Source organism: Gamsiella multidivaricata (assembly GCF_025024155.1).
Source record: "Gamsiella multidivaricata strain RSA 2152 chromosome Unknown BC939scaffold_68, whole genome shotgun sequence".
Classification (NCBI taxonomy): domain Eukaryota; kingdom Fungi; phylum Mortierellomycota; class Mortierellomycetes; order Mortierellales; family Mortierellaceae; genus Gamsiella; species Gamsiella multidivaricata.
In genome coordinates, this window is record NW_026251776.1 from 1 (window position 1) to 12,718 (window position 12,718).

The window sequence follows — 12,718 nt, forward strand, 5'->3', positions numbered from 1 at the left end:
ATTAGTATTAGTGTTAGGACCCAATGTGAGTAGAGTCTGGTGGGCAGGACGAACTATTCAAGTCTCAAATGGAGAAAAAATTCCGGGTTTAGACTTACCAGCAGAAAGATATGGCGTAACGATGTAGAGCTTGCTGTCTGCCACAAACGCTCCATTGACGCGCAAGACGTTAGGGTGTTTGCACAACGCCATGACTTGTGTTTCCCGCCGGAGCTCATCAATCTGGTTTCGCTCAAACATGTCCAAGTCAATGACTTTGATAGCGACCCTCCTGTTGAGCGGCTTGTAATAGGCATTGTACACAACTGCCGAGGACCCATAGCCTAATCAAATATGCGCAGAACAAAACAAATCCATGCGTTATAGCGTATACACTCTTAGCCATTTGCAAAATGCTTTGTGAACCACATACCGATTGGTAGCCGAATGTCATAGTCCTCCGGGTTATTTGAAAAGGAATCGTCTGGGAGATGCAGAGATGAAGTGCTCAGGCTGCCGACTGGCGATGTTGGCCCAGTGCTTGCGGTTGTATGGACGCTTGTTGGTCGCTTCAGTGAGCCGGTTGAGGCCATTCGTTCCATTGTACTGCTGAATTATGGTTTCTACACAGAATGATGAAGGTGTTAAGGGAATGGTGAGGACAAAGGCGCTGGTCAATCGATCGATGTAGATAGAGATCCTGTGTAGTTTCTGCTGACTGCTTTCGTCCTTATTCCAAGCGTCCTTGATGTTGAACTGCTACTTGATGTTGCTTGACTTGGATAAGGCTACAAAGCTGCCTGCGGCGTAATTGGTGGCGCTTGGTGAGCAGAGGTGGTGTTGATGGATTAATCAGCCATGAATACCACAATAATGAGTACCGGGTACCGCTTACAGTGAAGTTGGCGGGTGCTTAGAGGACATGGATACAGATTGATGTTTGCTGTTTGAGTGAGAGGAAGGTAGACAATGGTATTCCTTGGCTGTGATGTGGAAACGGGGTTGTAGTCGCGTTTACTGCTCTGGGCGGTGTTTGCGCTGTGTATGCGTGTAATATATTTGCAGAGAATGAGCAGAGAAATCAACCAGGTAAGAGAATCACATAAGGACTCACCACCACCGTAATTGCTCTTTTCTGTCCTTGTTGTCTGTGTCCGAGTTGGTTCTTGTCGTTGTGTTGGAGTTGTGTATTAAGCAGTGAGTGACAAGGTCAGAGTCGAGTTCCTTCGCTTATCGCGTTTGTGTGCAGGTTCAGCGATTCGGTGACCACCACAAGTCACGCTTCCACGGTTCCGGTGGTTCAGACCTTATTACAGGTAGCCTGAAACGCGCGCCTGTTCCAGCCTGGCACCAATTCACATTGGAATACTCAACTAGCCTACTGCATGCACTACATATGTACATGTACATGTACATGGTTCTCAAGTATGAACAATTAAACAGTGCGTATATTCTCATGGATCGCTACCCAAGGTGCCTACATTGCCGCCCGCATTATGAACTTTCTGGTGTTTGGATGACAATCATCAGATACTCGCGCTCTGTCATGCCCATGTCGTAATTGAGGATAAAATTGGTGGCAAAGGACAAGGCAGCCAAGAGATAGAAACAAAGGTAAAAATGAAAATAAAGGTCAGCATCATTTCCCACAAAAAAGTGTTGCCAAGGTTCAGAAGCTAGATACGAATGCATTACCAGGACATATCATGATCTCGTGCTTCTTGGTCCTTATCCTGAGGAAACTCAGCTCATTCTATACATCCCGGGAGAAATCGAGCCTCATATTAGGACGCCGTCTAATTTGACCATACGGATAGTGCCTAGCTTGATAGGCAATCGTACCTGAGCGTCCAGTTGGGTCACAGAGTCTTTTGCCATACGAACGAGATCTGACATCAATGTTGCATACTGCTTTCCCAATGAGGCGTCCAATGTGGAGCGGATCATCAGTCCAAGCTGGTTGACCACCACAACACCTTCCACATTCTTCTTGGACGACAGTCTGCGAATCGTTTCCTCGACTTCTGACTATTCATAATAGATAACGATGACAGTGTGGATATCAGTGCATGTTCTCAAGGTCCTCGCTCGGATGTAAGTCTGAAAGGCATGCATCTTCATCGTACCATGGTGCTTTGTGAAAAAAGAGATGAAGAGAGCATAGTACAGTCTCCACAGCGATGTTCTCATGGTCCAACCAATTTTAAGAGTCACGAGCGCGTTTTTATCATATGCAAGGCTGAATTCATGGCTGAACGTCTTTATTTCAGGGCAGCCGTAAAATGGGGCAAGAGAAACATAGGATAGTACAAGTGTACTGCTGAATGAACAAACAAGTTTGACGATATGTCTGCAAAAATAAAAAAACAACAGATATAATGAACATGGAAAGAAGCCAAGCAACTGCAAGGTGTAAAGGAAGTGGAATGTAATGTAAACGATAGCTGTCAATTGGGGGATAAAAGGAAATTGAATTAAACTAAGCAAAAGTGTGAAGAGTGAATCAAAGAAAAAATGTGGCGAAAAAGGGAGGGAACATGCTTACTGCATGCTGTTGGGATCGAAGTTGAAGCCGCCCTGAGGAGCACCGGCGGCCTGGAAAGCGAAAGCACCGGTCTGTGCATCGACCTGAGGAGCTAAGCCAGTGTCCTCATCGTCCTCCTCGGCAAAATACCTGTCGATGATAGTATAGGCTTTCTTGTAGATCTCGGTATTGTCGTGCGCCTGCAAATTATGAATCTTCTCCATGCCGCCGCAGTCCTCAATATACAGACTGAACTGATTCACGCCGTTGGTCGCCTCCTTCTCCATCTCCCCGACCTTCAGAATGTTCTCCAATCCATCCAATGCAACTTGGATGATTTTGTTGTCCATGCAAATCAGAATATCGCACAGGGGCTTGATGCATCCCTGGCTGACAAGATACTTGATCTGATCGGGCTTGCTCAAACCGCCAGAGGTAGCGTTGGAGATGGCCCAGCATGCCTCCTTTTTGGTCTTGAAGTCGGCGTTCTGGAGAATATTGATCAGGGGAGGGATGATGTTGGCATCAATGACGCTCTGGATCTGGACGCAGGTTCCTGCAGTGATGTTGGAGATGGTCCAGCAAGCCTCCTTGCGAATGTTATCCTTGGGGCTAGAGAGAAGGGCGAGCAGGGCCTGAAGAGCACCGCAGTTGATAATAACCTGGGTCTGGACATCGTCACCGGTGACAATGTTTCCGACCGAACGAAGGGCAGGCGTTTGGACAGACGCCATCTGGTGCATGAGCAACTCGACAAGGCGGCGACAGACACCAGACTCAATAACAGCCTGGATCTTCTCGTTAGTTCCGTCCGATAGATAAGACATGGCCCAGCAGGCATCGATCAACACCTCGTCATCGGTGGAATGAATCAGCTTGGCAAGAACGCTGAGGGCAGGGGAGATCTAAATGTTTGTAAATGTAAAAAAGATCATGTTGAATACTGTGCAGCAAAATGAGACTATCTCATCATGTACGAAGACCATTTTGCGATACTAACCAGACCCCAGTCTGGGGGAGGGTTCTTGCCACGACAAAAGTTAGAAAGCGTCCAGGTTGCGTTGCGAAGCATGGACAGTTTGTTGTTCTCGTGAAGAAGGGCGAGCAGAGGCATCAATGCGTTCTCACGAAGAACAATGTCACGGCAACGGGGGCTATCTCCTGCAATATTTCCAAGAGCCCAAACAGCCTACAATAGGGTTAACAGAAAGACAAAGGTTAGTGGCGTGTTAATGCATGCATGCATGCATGTATTAAGCCCAGAGAGTAAGGGCCACACCGCAAATTTCGGTTCGTACCTGCTCCTTAACATCAGCAACAGGGCTGCTCAACAACTCGACAAAGAGAGGGACGGCTCCTGCCTCAATGACGTACTGGGTCTGGACTGAGGAGCCAGAAGCGATATTGGTCAAAGCCCAGGCAGCCTCAAACTATAAGATAGGAGCAATATAGATATTAGATGACGAAGCGATAGGTCGTAGAGAAGCATGGTTGTAAACAGTTGCAAAAAAGAATACATTGCGTGTTCAACGCTTACCTGAACGACAGCATGAGGAGAGCGCAAGAACTCAACAAATCTAGGAACGACGCCGCAGCGGATAACTTCATCGATAGGGGGGTTACGCTCCTTGGAGAGCAGCTTACGGAAGCGGGTGGTGGCGCCAAGCTGGTCTTCAACGTTTTCCGACATGACTCCCTGAATCATGGCAGGGAGTTGCTCATGGAACTAAATATTATAAAGCAATGCATTAATCGTCAGCTGCTGTCCTTGTGTAAAAGAGTGGCAGTGCTTATACGAGCTCTACAAAGAACCACGTAACCGTGCCACTCTTGAGGTGTGGTGATATCGTACAGATATCCTTTTGTTTCTGAGCAAGTGGGTCGCGTCTTTGCGGACAAGATCACTTGGCAATCAAAAAGAAGCAAAAAAAGCTTACCTGGATGTTGGCAGCGGCAACGCCCTCGTCCTCGGACTCCTCCGACTCGGCAGCAATAGCAAGATTGCGGCGCTTGGAAAGGTTCTCCTCACGCTTCTGTTTACGGAGCTCGACATTGAGTTCGTTACGGTTACGTCTCAGTTCCTCGGGCTTGAAGGCACTCTTGGCCTTGAAGTTCTGCGTGCGATGCTCAGGGATTTTGTCCATTGCGGATGGTTGAAAGTGCAAGCAAGGACTAGAAAGGGAAAAGGATTAGTGAGTGGGATGTGCGTATTTGTTTTTAGAGGCAAATCGTACCATGCGCACTGCTGCAGCACGTATGAAAAGCAAGATGAATAGAAACGGTGCTCATCAGCAAAAAAAAGACTTACAAGAGGGAAGTTAGGTAAATGGGGACAGCGCAAAGGAAGAGACGCGAGATGGATCACGATGGGCACGAGTAAGGCCTTTATGTGAGGAAGATGGGTCGGTAAGAGAAGTCGAGGCAAAGAGGAGAGGAATGAAGAGGCACCACAGGTTCAAATTTTTTTCTTCTTCTTTCTGTAGTTGGAATTATGGTTAAATCCAAGCTGAGAAACGTCATTATTAATGAAATTACATTCATCAATAACTTTGTGAAGCCGGTGATGGATGGTTTGTTTGGGGACCTGACTTACTACACCATGCATTTGGTATGCTTTTGGTTAAGTCTCTTGCATGACGCCCACTTGACAATTCTTTACTTACTCATTCGCTGACTTTTTTTTTTTTGGTATTCTACGCTGCAGGACAAAGGATGAGTTGCAGTGTGACCCTCGCTACAGGAATGAAGAGAAGTTGTACCCTGACTTCTTCCTCTGCGTTAAAGGACATGCTGTAGCCATCATGGAAGTTAAGGCTCCGAACAAAGCTGAGAGTAGATACAGAGACGACTGTCGAAAGTTCTTTGACCAAATGAGGCTATCGATTGACGGTTTGCTGAGTTCCGGGGTCGATGCGTTGTGGTTGGTTTTTTAGTATCTGAACGTTTTATTACTTCAATCTTTTACGTCAACGAGTACAAGTTTTTGCCATGTCCTTAATGTGGGGGAGTTTGATCTGGTGAGCTCGCGCTATCAGTTCGAAAACATACTCTCAGCAGCTCAACCTTTGCTCACTGCGACAGTAAGCTCTGTTGTTCAATTGTCCATTCATGTTGGGACCGGTGGTGTGCTGTTGGGCTAACTTATTTTTCGCGTTTGATGCTAGAAAATCATATTGAAGTAGTGGGGAAGCTGCAGGCCATGACTGGCACAACAAGCGAACCCATTAATATTCAACTTCAACGACGCTCATATCATACCACACCTTGCAAGGTATCTGATGTATAGGAGTCTGATCTGAGGAAGGGGTTTACTAATGTTTTTTCGTAACTTTTATATGCATCTGTCTGTTTTAAAGACGGAAAATAAAGTGAAAACGACTGTATTTAGGTTAGAGTTAAGTATCGTGCGTACAATCTAGGAATAATACCTTGAAACAACATGGACGATTGACATACTGTGATTCCGTGCTGTGGATCATGTACACGATAGGCATGCCTTTTTGCGAATGGGCGTCCTTTACAAAAGAGTAAACAAGTACACGGAAGCGAATGATGAAGAATTGCCATCCGGCGGGCGGCGCAAGTTCTTGACAACTTTGTGCGTGGAGTCCATACACGCGACATGATCGTTGTGTGAATGAGGTGACAAAAGGCCTCCAACAATATGCAACAGCGAATGTTCTCGAGCGCCGACAAACCGAAATGAGTGTAGATATGATAGCTATGAAGCAGATGTTCGATGATATTAGAGAGCTGACAAAACCGAATAAATAACATCGAACACATTTGGTTATGAGAGTTTTTTATTGATTATATTATATATGGCGAAGAGGGATGAAGACGTAATGTCGTTAGGGTAGATGAAAAGTGAAAAAGAAAGCTACTCGTCTTTCGTCCTGTTTTTTTAGGACAGCGGATTTGCGAGGATTGTTATAGAAATGGTATTTAATAATCCACATGTCTCATATCAAATGGTAACTTATCAAACCTTATGCACACACATCTTGTGACGTATATTGAGCTGATTTTGTGCCCAAAAGCATCATCGCCATCCAGACCCTTTCTCATTTTCTCATCCATTGCTTTTATCTTATATTCCAAGCATACTATAACCAGACATGGGTGGAGGTGATCTTGTAAGTTGCATTTCTAATGCTCATCTTTCTATTATATGCGTATTCTCCTGTTTTTGTGCTGAGATTAACACTTTTTTCTTGTTGTGTTCTGTTAGAACTTAAAAAAATCCTGGCATCCAGGTACATTTCGCAACCAGGAAAAGGTCTGGAAGGAGGAGCGAAAGGCTGCGGATGAGGAGAAGAAGTTGCAGCAGTTACGAAAGGAGCTGGAGGAGGAGAGGCAGATTCAGGAGCTTCAGCGCATTCAGGAGCAGGCAGGAGGCAAGAAGAGGAGCGACCGTTTGGACTGGATGTACCAGGCACCGCCGACTGGAGCAGCCAAGGATGAGAAGGCTCTTGAGGACTATCTTCTCGGAAAGCGTCGAGTGGACGAGATACTCAATAAGAAGGATAGCGGCATGCAGGTTTTAAGCAAGGACTCCAACTCATTCATGAACCAGGCGTCGAAAGCCAACTCTGTCAAGGACATTCAAGCTAAGGTGCGCGAGGATCCCCTGCTAGCTATCAAGCGACGGGAGCAGGCCAGTTTGGAAGCGTTGATGAAGAACCCAATCAAAATGCGGCAACTTAAGGAAAGCAAAGAGCCCAAGAGGAAAAAATCCAAAAAGAGCAGGGATGAAAAGGAGGGCAAAGACGAAAAGCAAAAGATGAAATCTCGACATCACAGCAGCAAACGCCGTTCTTCACGGGATCGTGGTCAGTTGAGTGACTCTAGCGATAATGATGAAAAGAACTGGCGCTCCTCCAGAAAACAACGGCGACTTTCTGCTTCATCCGATAACAAATCGCCGGAGAGGACGTCAAGGCGACATGAGGAAACTCACAGCTCAAGGAGCCATCACAATAGTGGCCACAGCCATCGTTATCAACGCTCTTCGCCGTCAAGGTCTCGATCGCCTGACCGCTCAAGGTCTTCTCGGGACGTCAGACAACGCTCCTATTCCAGATCCGTTTCACCATCCGACCACCGACGACAACCCCGTTCTCGTTCGCCTTATAAGCATTCATACTCCCGTTCAAGTCGGCGACGAGACCGCTCCAGGTCACGATCGCCTCGACGCTCATTGACTCAGTCCCCTACGCCGGGCCGTGATAGACATAGGACTTCGCGGCCTTTACCTCCAAGGAGCTCTACCACCAATCGCAGACCAGCACCTGGCGGCGAGAATCCTCAATTCTCTGCGGAGCAGGAGGCGAGACGTAAGGCGGCATTGGACGAGGAGAAGGCGAAGCGCAAGGCAGCTCTTGCAGAGGAGCGCGAGAGAAGGTTGCAAGCCATGACAGACAATGCTGCGATCAGTGTGCTGGAGCGCAGGAAACGGCTGGTAGAGATAGCGGAAGAGGAAGCCAAGCAGGACGCCGACGAAGAGGCAATGAGAGCGAGTGCATCCAGAAATGGCCAGGCATCGTTCCTGAGATCAACACAGGAGTCTGCGTACAATGGTATGTCACTTGCAGACCGGGTTCAGCGTGGCAGGGCCACCTTGCAGAGCCATTGAGGGATCAGCCTATAAGCAACGGTAGCACAAACATGAAATAAAGAATTACTGTAAACCGTGACTGTAAGCATCAAATGTGGTGCACTCCTGACTGTGGGCGAAAGTGTCCATCACTCGCCTCGTCTTGGCGCCATCGAATGTTCATCCTCGCCGCATTCAGTCTTAATCCGCTTCAATGTCATACCATCGCTGGGAGCTCTTTTCGCTAGGAAGTATTCCGCACGAGGTCCTTTCCATTCTCCTGGGCTCTCTTCCAAAAGTGCCAGGTCAGTTTTGTTGTCGCCAAGGACGGTGCATATGCATGCTGTCATTTACGAAGAGAGATACCCCTTGGGCTATCCCTAGAGACGAAACTAGAAAGTTTGACGATACTTCCCGTATTGACTTGAATCCTTCAATGTAGATCCAAGACAAGAAGAGAAAGCACGGGAGCGGCAGTACTCGACTCACGACGATCGACTGTCGGATGACGACGAGGACGAGGAGACTCGGCGAACGAGTCCCTTGATACAAGATCACAACACATCTCAACATGAGGCAGCAGATCATGTAAACAAATCTGTACAGGGATTAACCGAAGAGGACGAAGACTCTCAGCATTCATGGAACGTGCCTGATGATGAGTGGGAATGGTCGGACGAAGAGCCTTCTTCTATCGTCTCCAACTCAAAGACTTCACGACCTTCTTCTTCAGTCGCCTCTAGCAACGCGAAGCATGGATCCTCACTAGCTGTGCCCAATTCGAAAGCACAAAGGGCTTCTCCGGCCGGTCTGGGGCTTTTGGACTCATCGAGGCTGTACCAGAGCGCCAGGGACGCGCCCGGATCGTCATCGTCCAATATCTCCACGCCATCATCACCTGCCTCAATGTCTGGACAGAAATCCCCGCTAGGAAATGACAGTGCAGCAACAAGTCCATTGATAGGGACCACTGACTCTCACCCATTGAGTGTCGCCCAGGATTTATGTATTTCGATATGCGACAGTGGCCGTTACATCGCCTGTGCAAGCAAGAAAATGTTTGCTATCCTCCAGCGACAGACTCATACGTCGGCATCGCAGTTGCCTGCGTTAAATATGGATCAAGGACAAAGTTCGCCTAGGCCTATCCATGAATGGGTCCTCGTAGGACAAGGAGCAGGATTGGATACCCCACAGTAAGAACAGATAGGTCATGGCCGAGTTGACAATCATCTTTACTGCACGGGAATTGGACTAAAAATGAGCATTCTCTCCCTTATTTTTGATGTAGGGATACAATCACGGCAATACTATGCCTACCGCTCTACGTACCGCGATCAAACCAGAGGCAAGTTCCAAATACATTCGTTATGATAACATTTTGATGGCGGCGAGACGTATAGGCCTAACCCGTACCCGCTCCAGTCAAATATACGTGGTTATAGGCTACAAATCCGGAATGCTAAGGATCTTCAATGAGGTACTGTCGACAATGACTTGTCTGCAGTCGATCCCTGCGAAGATGAACCACCCGTTTCTGATACTATTTATTGCGTATTCTGATGCACCGTGATTTTAGTCCGGCCACCTGGTGGTTCTGCAACAGCTTCACCACACTCCTGTCATGTCCATCAAAGCCCGGATCGGTGCTGGGAAAGTCCCAGGCGAGGATGAGGATGAGATGACAATTTTGCACGAAGGAGGGAAAGTCGTTTGCATCGAGGGTGAAAGTCTTTGGGTCGTTCTTCGACTCTCCAGCGGATCAAGTCGCTCCGTAGGTACGACAACAGATTTTGTTTTAATCATCATGTTTATGAAGCGCCTTATCTGGGTATCATCAGTACGCTGAGATTCAGGAGTTTAACGACATAGGAGAGAGCAAGTCGATCCAAGCAAGCCAGGCACCGACGTTCGCATACAAAAAATGGAGTCTGCAGAATCAAGATCTAATGGTGGATGTTGTCAGTTGTGGTACGTATTATGCGCTATACACCAGCGCATTACGCATATGCTTATTGGATTCAAACCACAACCTAAACATTGCCCTGGCTTTTTATACTCTTAGGTCCGGCGCGACACAGGCCCACGCTCTCAAATGGGTTCTCCTCTTCCTCCAGCTCTTCAATGTATACATCTCAGGCTACAGAGCGATTTGTTTCTGTCGGTTCCAAGCCTATGATGGCGTTCTATGCCTCCAGCAGTTCCGGTCGCCCGTTGTTTTCAGCTACGTCTCTAGCAACTCAAATGGCCGCTAGGGTTACGAGCGCCGTGTTTGGTTTTGCAAAGTCAATATGGGGGTCATCACCTTCTCCAAGGCCCGGTTCGCCGGCATTGGGAAACGTAAGCGGGAGAGCCAGCCCAGATCAGAAGCGGCTGTCGGGACAAGGCGTGCAGGACGGAACTACTGGTCCCTATGGCAATATCTACTCTTCTGCCCTGGCACCCGCAACAGAGGTGCCTGCCGTGCTTTGGCTGAGCGATTCTCAGAGATGCATTCGACATTTGTCCTTGGCGCCGGCGCCTCCTCGAGGGTCCTATTATCATTACCCGTCCAAGTTGGCGGCCATGACAGATTCACTGGGTCGCGTACTCCTAGTGGATCTGGAAGAGTGCGAGATTATTCGGATGTGGAAGGGACTTCGAGGCGCAAGATGTGGTTGGATCCAAGAGGAAAGGCTCGTTAAGTCCGCCAGCGGAGCAGACAATACTTCCGACGAGGCGACTATAAAGAGACATCTGGTCCTGTACTTGGTGATTTATGCACCAAAGCGGGGAACAGTTGAAATATATCCAGCTCGGCAGGGTAAGCGTGTTGGAGTACTGCAGGTCGGACTGGGATGGAAGATCTGCACTACATTTACGAGCCCCATAGGCAAGCCTATTCTTTTGGATCGGGCCACAGGACAGTCAATCATCAATAATCCTGCGGTCTTGGACTCCTTCAGCTCGCCATCGCTATTGCCTGCTACCTCACAAGCGGGCGTAGCGCCGCTAGGGTTGTCACAGTGTCTATTAATCGGTCCCACTGGCGAAGTAAGGCGTATTGGATCACGCCTTGCAAATTCTTCAAACGCCGCCTCGCCTACCTTATCAAGAGCTTCGTCTACTCCGCCACCAGCCAGTGCAACGGCAGAATCAATTGCAGGCCGTCTTCAATCTCTCGGAGTCTCATAAATTCCATAGTCTATCCGCAATATACTCGTATTCGTGGACGAGAGTGTCTTCATGTAAAGCAATAAAAAATATAAAAATAAAAAAATGCGGGTTTTTATTGTGGTTACCTGTCGTCCTTGAACAACAAAATACTGAGTCGTGCCCATTCTTTATTATTTTCCTCCGCCATTCTGACGACGAGACTTCCCTAAGCGTTTCTTGACGCCACCAGGCTTTGCAGCCTTGTGTCCAGCTTTGAAGGACGATGACTTGTTGCGCTTCACATTGAACCCTGAAACATCTGCTGAGCTTTCTGCGGTGTTACTCTTTGCGTGCCTCTTTTTGCCTCCGAATCCAAACTTTTGATCTTTCTTGTGTCGCTTGCCTCTTGATTCTGGTGTTGAATCGGCTGAGCGCTTCTTGCCCCGGTTAGCGCTGTTAGATCCTGAAGACTTATATGCCTTCATCTCGTCGTCGTCACTTGCCAATGCCACATCAAAGTCGTCATCTGCATTTGTAGAGTTGTCGTTACCCTGGCGCTCTATTAAAACAGTCGAAAGAGGAAAGTCAGAAGGCATAGGTTAACAACTCGCAAACACTCGTGATGATCATTCCGGTGCATGAATCTCCTCAATAACAGATTGAGCATACTCTTCTTAAGCGCACTGATCTTGTCTAATGCGTCCGCCTTTGACTTCTCTCTCTCAAGCCTCTTCTCTGTCTGAACCTTCTTTCCAAACTTCTTGAGCTCTCTCTGCGCCTTGGCCCGCTCGCTAGCCTGGATCGACGCATTTTCGTCCAACAATCTCTGACGGATCTTGGCCATATGTTCATCCGACTTGATCATCTCTGCAAAGTAGTCGCCAGGGCGCTCAAAAACGCCCCCTTCCTTCCTTATCCGTTCCCGCCCAAGTACTGCGGCTTCCAAAGCCTGGTTGTAGAAGGCAACCTCACGGTTCAGATCGTCGTCCGGGTCTGACACATTGATAGACTGAGTCGAGGTAATAGACTGGGTTTCAGACCAAGGGATATTGGTGGGGAGGGCAATCTGCTCACGGAGACGCTTCAATGCCGGCTAGAGAATGAGAAAGCGTCGAAGGAGATAAAGAGGAGCGTTAGTATCGTGAGGAATGATGGGTGGAGCATTTGACTGGCTGAAGTGACACATGCTATTGAAAAGATTATATAAAAGGGCGATGGATCCAGCTTCAGTTGCTCTTTCGCTTCTGTCGTTGCTGGAGCAGGACGGTACCTCGTTGTTGACGGTAACACGCTGCTCGGTCAGGATGTCCATAGGACCGTCCTCGTCGCCGGAGAGCATTTCGGTATCGGAGCCCTCCAGGTCCTCGAGGGTCAGTCTTTGTTCTTGCTCGCTGTCGGAATCAGACATGTGTGATGAATGGTATGGTGCTATGAGTGAGTGATGAATGCTATCAAGGGTACTGACTGCCAACAAGTTTTTTTTT

At 48.0% G+C, this 12,718-nt stretch overlaps 6 protein-coding genes across 6 annotated transcripts; 2 read left to right on the plus strand and 4 right to left on the minus strand.

Moving 5' to 3' along the window:
• Nucleotides 1-57: 57 nt before the first annotated feature.
• BC939DRAFT_506188 (kinase-like domain-containing protein) lies at nt 58-581 on the minus strand (the record flags this gene model as incomplete). The annotated part of the gene is made up of 2 exons (XM_051560753.1): nt 58-323; nt 413-581. 2 exons carry the CDS (start codon nt 579-581, stop codon nt 58-60), a joined length of 435 nt encoding a protein of 144 aa, XP_051408788.1.
• Nucleotides 582-1,187: 606 nt separating this feature from the next.
• On the minus strand, nt 1,188-2,135 carry BC939DRAFT_461722 (uncharacterized protein). The gene is made up of 4 exons (XM_051557038.1): nt 2,106-2,135; nt 1,822-2,007; nt 1,675-1,732; nt 1,188-1,520 (listed from the first exon to the last, which is right to left on the minus strand). The coding sequence occupies exons 1-4, from the start codon at nt 2,106-2,108 to the stop codon at nt 1,474-1,476; spliced, it is 294 nt and encodes a 97-aa protein (XP_051408789.1). The 5' UTR covers nt 2,109-2,135; the 3' UTR covers nt 1,188-1,473.
• A 385-nt stretch (nt 2,136-2,520) lies between these two features.
• On the minus strand, nt 2,521-4,647 carry BC939DRAFT_401023 (armadillo-type protein; the record flags this gene model as incomplete). The annotated part of the gene is made up of 5 exons (XM_051552579.1): nt 2,521-3,408; nt 3,504-3,692; nt 3,802-3,933; nt 4,041-4,229; nt 4,441-4,647. 5 exons carry the CDS (start codon nt 4,645-4,647, stop codon nt 2,521-2,523), a joined length of 1,605 nt encoding a protein of 534 aa, XP_051408790.1.
• Nucleotides 4,648-6,557: 1,910 nt separating this feature from the next.
• On the plus strand, nt 6,558-8,195 carry BC939DRAFT_461727 (Pre-mRNA splicing factor-domain-containing protein). Its single transcript, XM_051557039.1, has 2 exons — nt 6,558-6,639; nt 6,735-8,195. Exons 1-2 carry the CDS (start codon nt 6,622-6,624, stop codon nt 8,136-8,138), a joined length of 1,422 nt encoding a protein of 473 aa, XP_051408791.1. The 5' UTR covers nt 6,558-6,621; the 3' UTR covers nt 8,139-8,195.
• Nucleotides 8,196-8,243: 48 nt separating this feature from the next.
• Nucleotides 8,244-11,336, plus strand: BC939DRAFT_461728 (Rab3 GTPase-activating protein regulatory subunit N-terminus-domain-containing protein). Its single transcript, XM_051557040.1, has 7 exons — nt 8,244-8,404; nt 8,542-9,295; nt 9,391-9,447; nt 9,525-9,579; nt 9,679-9,877; nt 9,972-10,070; nt 10,165-11,336. Exons 1-7 carry the CDS (start codon nt 8,314-8,316, stop codon nt 11,271-11,273), a joined length of 2,364 nt encoding a protein of 787 aa, XP_051408792.1. The 5' UTR covers nt 8,244-8,313; the 3' UTR covers nt 11,274-11,336.
• A 9-nt stretch (nt 11,337-11,345) lies between these two features.
• Nucleotides 11,346-12,695, minus strand: BC939DRAFT_531676 (eukaryotic rRNA processing). The gene is made up of 3 exons (XM_051561626.1): nt 12,505-12,695; nt 11,904-12,327; nt 11,346-11,793 (listed from the first exon to the last, which is right to left on the minus strand). The coding sequence occupies exons 1-3, from the start codon at nt 12,640-12,642 to the stop codon at nt 11,426-11,428; spliced, it is 930 nt and encodes a 309-aa protein (XP_051408793.1). The 5' UTR covers nt 12,643-12,695; the 3' UTR covers nt 11,346-11,425.
• Between the last annotated feature and the right edge of the window lie 23 nt (nt 12,696-12,718).

Excerpts from the sequence above, each read along its gene's own strand:
- BC939DRAFT_531676 (XM_051561626.1), bottom strand. The coding sequence starts at position 12,642 with ATGTCTGATTCCGACAGCGAGCAAGAACAAAGACTGACCCTCGAGGAC. Across the intron at positions 12,328-12,504 it reads GTGTTACCGTCAACAACGAG|CCGGCATTGAAGCGTCTCCG; the intron begins GTACCGTCCTGC and ends CTCATTCTCTAG. Across the intron at positions 11,794-11,903 it reads GATCAGTGCGCTTAAGAAGA|AGCGCCAGGGTAACGACAAC; the intron begins GTATGCTCAATC and ends CTGTTTTAATAG.
- BC939DRAFT_461728 (XM_051557040.1), top strand. The coding sequence starts at position 8,314 with ATGTCATACCATCGCTGGGAGCTCTTTTCGCTAGGAAGTATTCCGCAC. Across the intron at positions 9,296-9,390 it reads GCAGGATTGGATACCCCACA|GGATACAATCACGGCAATAC; the intron begins GTAAGAACAGAT and ends TTTTTGATGTAG. Across the intron at positions 10,071-10,164 it reads GGTGGATGTTGTCAGTTGTG|GTCCGGCGCGACACAGGCCC; the intron begins GTACGTATTATG and ends TTATACTCTTAG.
- BC939DRAFT_461722 (XM_051557038.1), bottom strand. Across the intron at positions 1,733-1,821 it reads TGACCCAACTGGACGCTCAG|AATGAGCTGAGTTTCCTCAG; the intron begins GTACGATTGCCT and ends CGGGATGTATAG. Across the intron at positions 1,521-1,674 it reads CGAGATCATGATATGTCCTG|AGCGCGAGTATCTGATGATT; the intron begins GTAATGCATTCG and ends TGGGCATGACAG.